The sequence below is a fragment of the Emys orbicularis genome, chromosome 3, assembly GCF_028017835.1.
Source record: "Emys orbicularis isolate rEmyOrb1 chromosome 3, rEmyOrb1.hap1, whole genome shotgun sequence".
Lineage (NCBI taxonomy): Eukaryota > Metazoa > Chordata > Testudines > Emydidae > Emys > Emys orbicularis.
The window spans coordinates 122164919-122178129 of NC_088685.1; the positions used below are offsets into that span (position 1 = coordinate 122164919).

At 45.0% G+C, this 13211-nt stretch overlaps 1 protein-coding gene across 1 annotated transcript in view; it reads left to right on the forward strand.

Annotated features, from left to right (window-relative positions):
* The window catches only part of SYNJ2 (synaptojanin 2), an 81060-nt gene that overhangs the window by 14325 nt on the left and 53524 nt on the right, over positions 1-13211 (forward strand). The window contains exon 3 of the mRNA XM_065400942.1: positions 11963-12233. Coding sequence (XP_065257014.1) covers positions 11963-12233 — 271 coding nt within the window. The remainder of the gene's footprint in view (positions 1-11962; positions 12234-13211) is intronic.

Below are 13211 nucleotides of genomic sequence, written 5' to 3' on the forward strand. Positions count from 1 at the left end.
GCTATAGCTAGTTCCCTCTTTGCAGATGGGAACTAAATCAGTCACAGGTGGCACCTCAGTCCCTCCTGTTCTCTGCCTGGGACACACAACAGTTCAGTCATCTGACGTCACTGGGCTCAAGAAAGGTGTATCTGGATGAAGTTCTGTGATACACTGCAATACACAGTAGGTCAGACTAGATGATGTAATGATCTCTTCCAGCCTTAGAAATCTGTGAACTCTATGAAATCTATGAAGTCCCTATAACCGTCATATTAAATGTTGTATTAATAATAATTTCATAGGGGATAAACATATGGCAGCTGTGTGTTAATACCTATTTTTCCTTTCTTCAGACTTTTACTGCTATGTTTCCTCACATTGTTTATTTATTTTTTGAGAAAATCTAGTTATTTCTGGTGACCATGACCTGAGAAATTCCCCCTGTAGATCTCTGCCAGTGCATCTCTATCTTGTCAGAATTTTACCTCTGTACTGTTCCTGTTCAAAGCCACTTCTGAAGAGAGATTGCCAAAAATTCTGTTAATGGCTTGATAATAAGGACTGGCTGCAAGTTATATTTGCATAGATCTCTTTAAAAAAGCCACAGAGGGCTGTACTTAAATAGAACAGACCAAAGGTTCCCAAACATTTCCCAGGGCAGATTACAGAGATTAGAGAGAGAGAATGTCATTTGCGCGCCTGGTCTCTCATTGGTAGTTGGGGTAGCATTTTTCTCTGGTCCCAAATACGTGACTTCACAATCCCTACAGCAATTGCTTCCATGGAATAGTGACAACAGGAAGATATTTAATGTATTTTTCACTTCTTTTAATGCATTTTAGCAGCAGGAAACAAGGAGAGCAGCGCAATGCAACCAGCCAGCTCTCTGCAGTGCACCAGTGGTTTGCAGACCAAAGTTCAGGAACCTATGGAATAGGCAGTGACAGAGTGATCTATTTGACCAGTTGGTCACTATGGGAAACCTGCAAGCAAATCAGCACCTTTTCTGAGTGCTAAATTAGCGAAAAATATTTTGAAAATACTCTTCAAAGGCATACACAAAAGAGCGTATTTGCCAAGCTGAGAAACAGTCTTTTGTAGGAAATTCAAAATGTGTCTGGGAGCTCTCTGGGCAATGAATTAACCTGTAAATACCAGTACTTAGGGATCAGTACAAGTCTTAAGTCTCCTTGTCTACAGAAGTTTAGTGTACTCCATTTCTACCTGCCAAGGAGAGGAGAATAGAGGCTGCTTTTTACATTGCCTTGCCTTTGCACAAGAATGCTGATGAACTCTGTGAAGCTGCTCACAAAGTTAATGTTTCCCAGAAATGACAGCATTCACTCATGTGCACTTACGTCAATTTGGATGACTCACTAGATTCCCCGTTTTCTTTTTGTTTGGGAGGAGCTGTAATAGCATTAACAGCTGAAGGTTTCTGTGCTGTGCTTCAGCCAAGGTTTTGCTTCTCAAGGCAGGTTTAGCAGTGATGTTTATTTTAAGCAGTATGTGAACGCTGGGTTTATGGTATTGTACAGCACACTGTTCAGATGCAGTAGTGCCAGTAATAGATATGTGTACTGTATAAGGTAAATTCTGGACACTATCAACTATGGGGGTTGCTTTATTTGATGAAATAACAGATTTCTCTTCTGAGAAACATTATCTGTGTATGGGTATATATACATATGCTAAAATGTAAGAGATTTTCACAGGCACAAAGGGCAGGTAGGTGCCCAGCTTCCATTTGTGCCTTTAAAAATTGCCTCCTTAAAGTCTAGCATCAGTGCTTAGAGGGACAAATAAATGTTTTGTGGTTAAAACACTGGGTTGGGATTTGGAGTTCTATTTGTGACTGCCACAGACTTCGCTTATTCTCTGAGCCTCAACTCCCAGTCTGTAAAATGGGGATAATAGTACTTCACAGAGAAGGGGTGAGGATATGTGTGTTGATGACAGTGAGGCACTTGGCTACCATAGAGCTGGGAGCCATATAAATAGATTATGGGTCTATTACAGGAGTGGATGGGTGAGATTCTGTGGCCTGCAATGTGCAGGAGGTCAGACACTAGATGATCGTGATGGTCCCTTCTGGTCTCAAAGTCTGTAAGTCTGTGTGAGGAGGGTTTTTTATTTAAAAATTAAATTTAAATTCCGTATCCATTAAAATGGAGATTAATAGAACCCTCGATACAGATAGTTGCTGTATAAATTGTCAGCGAAGATAGCTTGATGAAGCCCAGTGGACAACTGCAGTTCACAAAAGAAAATGGGATACTTGGGTGCAATAACATAAGGCTAGAAAAAAAATTCTGAAAAATACTGTATTTTATCGAGCAGAGATGCATGTTTTCATTAGGAGTCCGGTGCCCAGCTTTGGTCACCTTATCTTGAAATATAGCGGAGACTGAATAGGAGGAGATGGTTGGGTTGTGGGATTTTCATATAACGAGAGTGAAAAACTGTGGTGATTTCACTTGCAAAAGGAAAGAGAGAGGAGTAGATTGAGGTATTCACAGCAATGTGAATTGAGAATGAGAATTGACTAGTTTCTCCTTTTTACTGTATTTCATAATAGAAAGCTTTGAAACCTATGACATACACTGTGGGAGAAAATGAATAACAAGAGTCATATACGCAGGTTTAATACAGCAGCCACTTTATTGTTATCAGCTATGTTCCAGAATTATGCTTCCTGGGGTATCCTCACTGAACTTTGGTCAAGGCAGCTGATTTCATAGGAGCTGAACAAAAAGTATAAAATTTTTGTCTTATTGTCTTGCTGAATGTTCTCCCAGACTCACCCTCCCACACACAGCATTCAGCACATATTTCTGCGAATAGCTGAGTTTTCCCATTTGCTTTAAAGGTCCTCTTTAAAGCCAACTATGATTATTATGGTTCACCACTGGGCTACATAATGATCTCAGTTACTATACATCAAATTTACACCAGGATAACTGTGTTCAAAATTTATCTCATTATCCCTGAAAGTGAACATGGAAAGTGGACTCCTCCATCTTTCTCAAATATTCTTATTTTCTATATCTGACTTTGAGGCATCTGGTTCTGGCCATTGTGGGAGACAAGATACCAGACTAGATGGGCCAGGGTCTGATCCATTATGGCTGCTTCTGTGTTCCTAAACACCTGTTAGCGCTGTAGTGATGAAAATGTCATTCCACATGTGCGTTGTGAAGGCTGGAATGAAGCAGGAATGTAGATTTCACCCACTTGTAAAGTAAATTCTAATTTTTGTTTAAAAAGCAATTTAAGTGAAGATTCAGGGTTTCTAAGGCGAGAGCTACTTTAAAAGGTCCACTGCTGGCATTGTTGCTTGTGCAAATGTGAAGTACATATTAAGACCTGGAGCTCTTTGATTACTCTTCAAGGTTTCCTTTTCTGGGTTGCTTTTCTTTTCTGCTGGCTCTGTGTATCAAGCACTCTGTAGCTGTTTAAGCTGCATGTAATATGCTTTCTGCTACTGACCTGGGATGTTGATATAAAGGAGACTTTTACCATATTTTTCCTCTCTTTCTTCCAGCTTATTTGCATTCTTTTCTCATCTAAGATTTTTTGTTTTGAGAAATAGGGCTGGATTTTGGCCTGTCCCTCCATAGGTGTGCAAGGAACCTCCTGGCCACAAATGAAGGCTGGCCACAATTAGAGTACATTCAGTCCCCTGAGTACAAGGTTTGCTTCTGACTAGCACCGCTAGCAAATGAAAATTGCAAGGAATTGATTCAGGGTTACTTTTTCTTCTGATCTTAAAGGAATACTGTCTGCCTTGTAGAATTTTTTTTCTTCTAATCTTGAAGCCAGTTACATTTGGTAAAGCAACAAATGTCTGTCACATCTGCAGTAGCTTTTTAATTCTCCTGCTTGTGTATTCAGTAAAACAAGCATAAACCTTCTGACTGCTGTTCAGCTCCTCCTAAGTTGGTTCCTCGCACATGTGCACAATGCTAATGCAGCAAGATGGATCAAAAAATGAAACAAATCATGTAGTTTTGATGTGATTTATACTAATATGGTAGTTCAATTATTTGCACTTTTTCAATCAGAGTTTTATTTGGAATCCTAAGAGATACAACAGTAAAATATTATGACAGAAATAAAATGGATAGAGAGCTACACATGTGAAAAGTTAAGGCTAGTGAGGCTAACAGTATTCCTCTATTTTGAAAATAAAAAATTGGGGAAAGTACCATATGGACCTGCGGGGATGTCAGCGTGTGTCTTATTTTCATTTCTCTCCCCTCATAATTACAGTAAGTTCCGTGGCTTGAAGCCATTCCCTCTCTGCTGGCAAAATATCACAGCATTAATGCCAATCTGTGGCTCAGGAAAATTTGTAAACCATGATCCCGTGAGAATTCCGGGTTGTCATCAGTTCACATAGTAGGAAATAGTCTGCTAATAAAAGTGAAATTGTTTAGAGCCTAGAAAACCCTCCTCTAAAATCTTGTTAGATAAATGCTTTATTTTCACCCGGTCAATCAATAATTACCCAGCACATTAGCAGTTGTAAATTTCAGAAACAGAGAAAATCAGTTTTTAATTTGTTAACATAGAAGTATCTTGCATATTAACAACAACAAATAGATTTAGCAGTGTAAACTAAGGCTATGTCTACACTACTTAGTTGAAGTGATATATACCAGAAGAGGAATCACATTTAAAAAAAAAAAATTTTAACTGGAAATAAATGAAGTTGGATTTTGATTTATTGCTGGCTTCAGAATGAGATGTACTCACAGTTGTTATAATCAGACTTGTTGGCCTAACTGCTTCTGGTAAATATGGTAACTAGAGGAGTTGGCCCTGCAACTGGTAATGCTACTATTGCCACACAAGATGGTATTTCAGACAGCATGCTTGGGTAAATAAAGCTTTTGTTTTATTCTCTGGGACTGTGTTTTCAGTCCAGCAAAATGTCTAAGTGAAATGATGAATGGACATAGCTCAGTCTAGGCTCGCATCACAAATGCACCAGATGTAATTAGAGACCGCTTTGGAGGGGGGGGAATTGGCAACCAGTGCTTGGGGAAAGGCCCGGGAGTGAGATAACATGGGGAGCAAGTTTTCTTAGAACTGAGAGAAGAGCATTTCCAAGCCTAAGCTGAAAGTGCTGACAAAGAAGGAAAGGGGTGGAGCAAGTATGGAGGAAGCTGCATCAAAATGTGCATGGGAAACTAGCTGGTGACCCACGAAGCATCTGAACCCTGAAAAAGAAGAGTTGAATGTTGTTGTTTTTTAAGGGTGGAGAGTACAGTAAGTCTGTCTCTCAGGGCTTGGTTTTTCATGGATGGAGACTGGTGGTTTTGAGGCCATGCCTAACTCCAGGCTTGAAAGAGACATGATTTATAGTTTAAGAATGGTATTGTATTGATAGCATTCTTATTGTTGTGCATGTTTCTGAAAGCTTGAGAGGCAAGATCTTTACCTCCGCTCTGGCCCCTGTACGTCACATAAAAGGGCCAGAGTGGCCTAGGACTGTCAAAGCTCCATATCCGTCCGGTGAGGATTCCCCCAGCACAGGCATTGTGAGACAGCCTTAAGGCTGCCTCCTGGGGACCCCTTTGCAAGCTCTGGTGTAGGTGACATGTTGGATGGGAGGGGCCACAGCACTGGAGAGTCTGGGGTGTGCTGTGCCCCATAATGTAGCCTTGGGAGGCTACTGTAAATTAGAGAGGCCTTCAGGGCTGCCTAAGAGGGTATGTCTACAGAGCCTGTGGCAGAGCAACCCTCCCAGCCTGGGACGACAGACTTGGGCCTGCAGGGCTAGTACTCTAAAAATAGCTGTGCAGACCCCACGTCTAAGTTGCAGCTTGGGCTCTGATGCCTAGGGCGGGTGGGGGGCGGTGTGAGCTTCAGAGCCCAAGCTGCAATGTCTACACAGCTATTATTAGTTCAGTAGCACAGGCCCGGTGAGCCCAAGTCCATCGACCTAGGCTGGGAGCTTACATGTAAGTTCCCCAGACCTGAAGAAAAGCTCTGTGTAAACTCGAAAGCTTGTCTCTCTCACCAACAGAAGTTGGTCCAGTAAAAGATGTTGCCTCACCCACCTTGTTTTTCTAATACCTTTAAAGTTAACAGAGAACCAGAAGCCTTACAGTAGAGAGTGCTTAAACTAGGGTTACCATACGTCCGAATTTTCCCGGACATGTCCGGCTTTTTGGGCCTCAAATCCCCGTCCGGGAGGAAATCCCAAAAAGCCAGACATGTCCGGGAAAATAGGGAGGGAGGGCCCAGCGGTGTGGGGCCGGGGCCGGCGGTGCAGGGCTGGGGCCGGGCCGGGGCCGGCAGTGCTCGGCCGGGGGTGCTCGGCCGGGGGCCGGCGCCCCAGGGCCCGAGCCGGGCGGGAGACGCCGGGGCCAGAGCCTCTTGGCCTGGGCCGGCCGGCCGCCCACCGGAGGGAGCCGCTCGGCCAGCGGGGCCGGACTGGGCCGCGCCGCACCCAGCCCCAGCCCCAGCCCCAGCCCCAGCTTACCTGCTGCCTCCCTGTTTCAGGCTTCCCGCGAACATTTGATTCGCGGGAAGCAGGGGAGGGGCAGGAGCAGGAGGCGGAGTGTTCAGGGGAGGGGGCAGAGTTGGGGTGGAGACTTTGGGGAAGGGGCGGAGTTGGGACAGGGCTGGGGGCGGGGAAGGGGTGGAGTTGGGGCGGGGCCCCGTGGAGTGTCCTCCTTTTTTAAAACTAAAATATGGTAACCCTCCTTAAACTGCATATCATGGGCCTGCTCTAGCTCCTATTGCAGTTGGTGGCAAAATCACTGGGCCACGTCTAGACTAGGAAAATAGGATGTTAACAAACATGATTTTAAACAGGACATCACACCTATTGTAGACAGGGCAAGTAATGTTTAAAAACATGTTAGCTGGTTTCGGTTAACCCTAGGTTCCCATCTAGTGTGGACCAGCTAATGACCTGTCTTCTAGACACAGTGCTTCAGTGGGAACAGGATGAGGCCCTCCCCAAACATCTGGGGCCCCAGGGTGGGTTGCACATCTCAGATGCTTTCATATTTTAAAAAAAATAGGCTAATATCTCTGGCAAAGAAATAGTGAAATATCTTGGGTTAGATTCTGTTAGGGTGACCAGATAGTAAGTGTGAAAAATCAGGAGGGGAGGTAATAGGTTGCCTATATAAGGCAAAGCATCTAATTTTGGGATATCTGGTCACCCTAGATCAGGGACGGGCAAACTTTTTGGCCTGAGGGCTGCATTGGGTTTTGGAAATTGTATGGAGGGCCGGTTACGGGAGGGGAGCATGGCCCGGCCCCTACCTCCTATCTACCCCCTCCCGCTTCTGGCCCCCTGACGGCCCCCCCGGACTGCTGGCCCATCCAAACCCCCCTGTTCCCTGACGTCCCCCCTGGGATCCCTGCCCCATCCAACCCCCCTGCTCCCTGTCCCCTGACTGTCCCTCGCTACCCCATCCAACCCCCGCTTCTTCCCGACTGCGCCCCACGAGACCCCCATCCCCATTCAACCCCCCTGTTCCCAGCCCTCTGACCGCCCCGACCCCTATCCACACCCCCGCCCCCTGACCACCACCCCAAACTCCCATGCCCTCTATGCAAACCCCCCAGCCCCCCGCTCCCTGCCTCCTTACCACGCTACTTGGAGCACCGGTGACTGGCGGTGCTACAGCCGTGCCGCTCGGCTGGAGGCAGCCACGCACCGCGCAACACAGAGCACCGGGTCAGGCCGGGCTCTGCAGCTGCGCTGACCCAGGAGCTCACCGCCCTGCCGCCCAGAGCATTGTGCCGGCGGCGGGGCAAGCTGAGGCTGCGGAGGAGGGGGAACAGCGGGGGAAGGGCCGGGGGCTAGCCTCCTGGGCCAGGAGCTCAGGGGCCGGGCAGGAGGGTCCCGCGGGCCGTAGTTTGCCCACCTTTGCCCTAGATTCTGTGCTATGCATCTAAAGCTCACAGCTGGGGCGCGCTATCGTGGCTTTAAGCCATCTTTGCACCTTTCCAATCCTGGTGGCTCCACAGGGTGGTGCATTGGCTGGCATAACTTTGGGCATGTCCACACAGCCCGTGGTGGCAGCAAGCCTCCCATCTTGCCTATCTAATATCCTGGGACCGACGCGGTTACACCACCACTGCATACAACTTTAAAGATAAGTATGCAGCACCTGGTGTTGACTGTCAGAGCGTCTCCCCTCACGTTTGCAGATGTTTCAGTAACAATGGGCTGTTCACAATACACCCTGCTACCGTTGTTTTTTGTTTGTTTGTTTTTTAAAGTACTATTAGATTTGAACTTCATTTTTCCTGGTCTGACACTGCCTTTCCCCTCAGATCCCTTCTGGCTATGATCCCTATAGAAAAGATTAGGATCCCAGCAACCAGTGAAAACTTTTGCATGAGATCCTGTTTTAGATCTAAAATCCCTTTTGTCTCAGCATTCCTATTGTCACAGTTCAGGGCAACTGCACCGGTATTTCCCCTCTGTGGTCCCTCGAGCATTTTCTCTAGGCTCCCGGCTCCTCGGCCACCACCTCTCTTGGGCAGTAACCAGAAACCTGCATCTTTCTCCTTCCTGAGCGGGGGTTTTGCAGACTGGGTTTGCAGGGTTCCTGCTGATGCTTGATATCCCCAGCAAGCCAGACTGCCTAAACAGGCCAGCGTCTGTGCTTTGATTTCTCTTTAAAGGCTATGAACAACTGCAATTGCCAGCAGTCACAAATTGCCACACCGTTCTTTATAAGCAGGCATATTTATTCTTAAGGTGAAAGCATTATAGAGAAAACATAAAAACATAGAAGTACATAGACACATGCTAAAAGCTTACCAGAAGTCACCCAGTCTTATGGGGCCTCAAAGCCCTTCCAACTTTTCCCCAAAAAGGATTGGGGCCTCCCCTGGACAGAAAGTCCTGTTCATTTGCTGGATCAGAAAGAAGTCTCTGAGTCGGCTTAAACTCAGACTTTTTATCCAAAAGTCCTTTCTTTGTCTTTTGGTCTCTGGAGAATCCAGTTTGAACTAGTATATGCGAGCCTCTTCAAGTGATGGTACTTCTTTGGAGAATTGACTACCTGAGTGAATTTGCCCCACTATTCTTAGTTCCTGAAGGAGTGGTGGTCATCCTCCCCCATGGAATTATATACAATCCCTGGCCCACAATGATACATAAACTTAATACAGTAAGATCTCCCAAAGATATTGGCGGAAATTGCCATATCTGTCACACCCACCACACAGCCATCAGTTTGTCACCGCCACCTCCCTCATGCTGAAACTGACTATAACAATTTGTGTTTATTTGTGTATATTTGTGTTTCTTTACAGGATCACTTAATGCTGCGCTCAAACTCCTCACTGTGGGCCAGATTCTCAGCTGATGTAAATCAGCATAGCTCTGTTGACTTCAGAGGCACTACACTGATTTACACCAGGTGAGGAACTGGCTCATACTCTGTAAGCAACCCAGAACAAGGAATATTTTTCTGGATCTTCTCTATTAGATGCCACAGAATAGTGTGTGATCAAGTGTGGTTAAGCATTAAGCTAAATGATGTAATCTCCTGGTTTTAATCCTTTATAATTATGCATAGTCAGTTGCAAAGTAAGTGGGAATAAAATATAGGGTTATTACCATTTCTAACGCTCAAAGCTGTAGTACTAGCTAAGAAAATAGAACATATGTGCCTAACAACGCCCCCTCCCCCCCAAGAATGGGAACATGGTGTACCCTTGTTGACAGAAAGAAACACTATGAAAATCACTTTTTATAAATAACCATCTACATTGGCCTTTATTGTGAACTAAACTCTGCAGAATAGCATGAATAGATGCAAACCGTCTCATGCTTCATGCTGAAGTCCCACACAAATGTTCTGGGCTCCCCAGATATTCCCCTTAAGACAGGTTTTCTCCCCTGATCTGATGTCTGAAAATAAGAGTCAAGGGGAGTTTAAAAGCAGCAGAGAGTCCTGTGGCACCTTATAGACTAACAGACGTATTGGAGCATGAGCTTTCGTGGGTGAATACCCACTTCGTCGGATGCGTGTAGTGGAAATATCTGGAGGCAGGTATAAATATGCAAGCAAGAGTGAGTCAGGCTAAAGATAACCTCGTTATCGTTATCGAGGTTATCTTTAGCCTGACTCACTCTTGCTTGCGTATTTATACAAGCCTCCGGATATTTCCACTACATGCATCCGACGAAGTGGGTATTCACCCACGAAAGCTCATGCTCCAATACGTCTGTTAGTCTATAAGGTGCCACAGGACTCTCTGCTGCTTTTACAGATCCAGACTAACACGGCTATCCCTCTGATACTTGACACCATGCAAGGGGAGTTTAAGTGCTCGACGCCTTTTTATCAAAAGCCTGATTCCCTACTACAGACTTATGTCTACACTACAGAGTTTTGTCGACAAAAGTTATGCCGACGTACACCACTTTAATTAAACTGCTGTTGCATGTCCACTCTATGCTCCTTGTGTCGGCAGAGTGCATCCACATTAGCAGCTGTTGCATCGACACAGAGAGCAGTGCACTGTGGGTAGCTATCCCACTGTGCAACTGGCCGCAAGGTGCTTTGGGAAGGGTTTGCAAAGCCTCGTGGGGCAGGTACAGTGTCACATGATGCAAGTTTCTCAAGCCCATTGTTCCATGGGCATCCTAGTAGATTCCTAGCTGCTTTTCAACTGAAGTGTATATGGGGAGGAGGAAGGAAGAGAGTGTGTGACAGGGAGTGTGTGTGTGTCGGGTGGGGGGAGGGGAGACAGATTGTATGTTGGGGGAGGGTGTACGTGAGAGAGACGGAGTTCGTGCTGGGGGAGAGTGGGTGTGTTGGCATGCTGTCTTTTTAAGTTCAGACTGCAGCCGGAAGCAATCAATCCTGAGGCAGGGGGAGCGGGACACCCCCACACACATCAGGCCCCACCTCCCATCCTGGCTCAGCACAGCAGTCCCTCCCCTCTTCTGCGCGGGTAGCAGCAGCCTGCCTGCTGCTGGGTTCCTAGTGCAGGGGAGAGCAGGGTTCCAAGTTGCTGTTTGCTGCCAGAGCCACATGCTCAGCTGTCAGAACTTACTGAAGCTTTGAAAGGGAAGGGGCGCATGCCGGCAGGACAGCCAAGTTCACAACAGTGAGCAGAGTGGTCACGGCGGGCATTGTGGGATACTGGGGAAGGCCAGTTAAGTTGACATAATGAACGGCAGCGTCTACACTGACACTTTGTCGCTTTAACTTTGCCACCAAAAGCTTTGTGCCTCTCGTCGAAGTGGTTTTATTTTGTCAGCAAAACAGGAGAGTTTTACCGACAAAAGTAGCATTGTTGTGTGTACACCTCCACAGTTTTGTTGGCAAAAGCTGCCTTTTGTGGACAAAACTGTGTAGTGTAGACAAGGCCTCAATCTTTCTGTACATTAACCCATTATATTCATGCTAATTGGAACAAAAGCCTTCAGGAGCCGCCTTATATGAGTAAACGGGACTGTGTTCTGCCAGCCTGGGTGATATTTACATTTTATTACTCTGTTTGAGCTAAAAGCTTCAATGTAATTGACTAATGTTTTATCGCAGGGTTTCACCTGAAACAAACCCTTTGCACACTAAGAAAACTGCCTGCTGTGCCAGGGTGAAATTTGCCCCGTGCAGTGAACCAGCACCAGGGCCCAGTCCCACTTAAACCCTGAAAATAGGCTTTGTCCTGGGCCTCTGCACAGGGCCAACTTTCATGATAACAGAGGGAAGAGTAGAAAAGTTTACAATCTGTGAAATGTTGCTGCTTATTAAATGTGTGTCATAACTACATTGTCTTTTTAACTTTCCCCTGTAACTTATCCTTGTAGATATTGTGATCTCATGTTAGCCACATGCATCATAGGTTTTATTTGACTTCCTCTGAAGCAGGAGATACTGATGGCTGGAGGCAGGAGAGCAGACATGACAGATCGCTGGGCTGATTTGGAATGGCGTAGCTTGTGTTTCTATATAATTCTTATATAACTGTCACCTTCTAGGTAACACTCGGCTGCATTTTCTGGTCCTGGTGACAGGCTGTACATCGGTGGGAAAAATCCTGGATGCTGAAGTTTACAAAATCACCGCAACAGATTTCTGTCCCCTCCAGGAAGAAACCAAGGAAGAGGATCGTGTTAATGCCCTTAAGAAAATCCTGAACTCTGGGATGTTCTATTTCTCCTGGCCAAATGCAGGCTCAAACTTTGACCTGACAGTGCGGGCCCAGAAGCAGGGTGATAACAACTATGAATCTGGTAACTCCTTCTTCTGGTTAGTACTTCATGTTATCTCCAAGTCTTTCGTCAAGCCCAGCTTCCCTCTCAATTTCACATAACCCCGAAGAAAAATAAAGCTATAGATTTAAACCTAGATACGTTTTGCTTAACTAACATTTTACTTTACAGGGCATGCGCCCTGGCAGATTCATGGTTAATCAGGGTTTAGCCAATAACATCTAGATTATTTATGTAACCCAGCTGCAAAAGCAAATTTAATAATTGGAGTTTCTGGTTTTTCTAGAAAGAAAAAATATATTTGCTATATTTACTGTATACAGTGTAAGTGCAGATAAGTAGTTTACTTCCCAAGGTGTTTTTTTTTTAATTATTTGTTTAACAAGCGTTCTTAATGTGGTAAAAACCTGTACTTGTGCTCATACATCACTTCTGCTGTATTATGTTGTATTTCCTAATTCTCGTGGGTTTAAAGTCTCTAAATTAACATTGCAGTAATGTACCCTAGTTTTTACATTGCAAATATCTATGTTAATCAATTAATTTGCAACTTACTGTAATCAAACCATTGCACATATGCTAACTCCTCTGATATGTTGATGTGCACTTATTTTATTTACTGAGTAACACAATTTTAAAAACAAAGTAAAAAATATGTCTCACTGCAGCAAAGATTGGTTGAATGGAAAAAAATACATAGAAACAAGGATCCTTCCTATGTGGGCCCGCTGCAGAGGAAGTTCAATTTGTTTGTCCTACCAGTTTTGATAGGGTGCTCCAATCCCCCTCATCCCGTATTGTTTGTTTGTTTGTTTGTTTGTTTATGATAGGAAGTCACATAGGAAGCTAAACTGTAGTGGAAATAAGTAAGACGTTATATAATGCATGTGAAAAGTAATAATTTGTCAGAATTACACCTAAAGGTGCTGCTAGTGTGAAATACTTCTTGTGGCCGGCAGTAGGTAAATATCAATAGCTGAACAGGGTTGTAATAGATGATTAATAGATAAGGCAG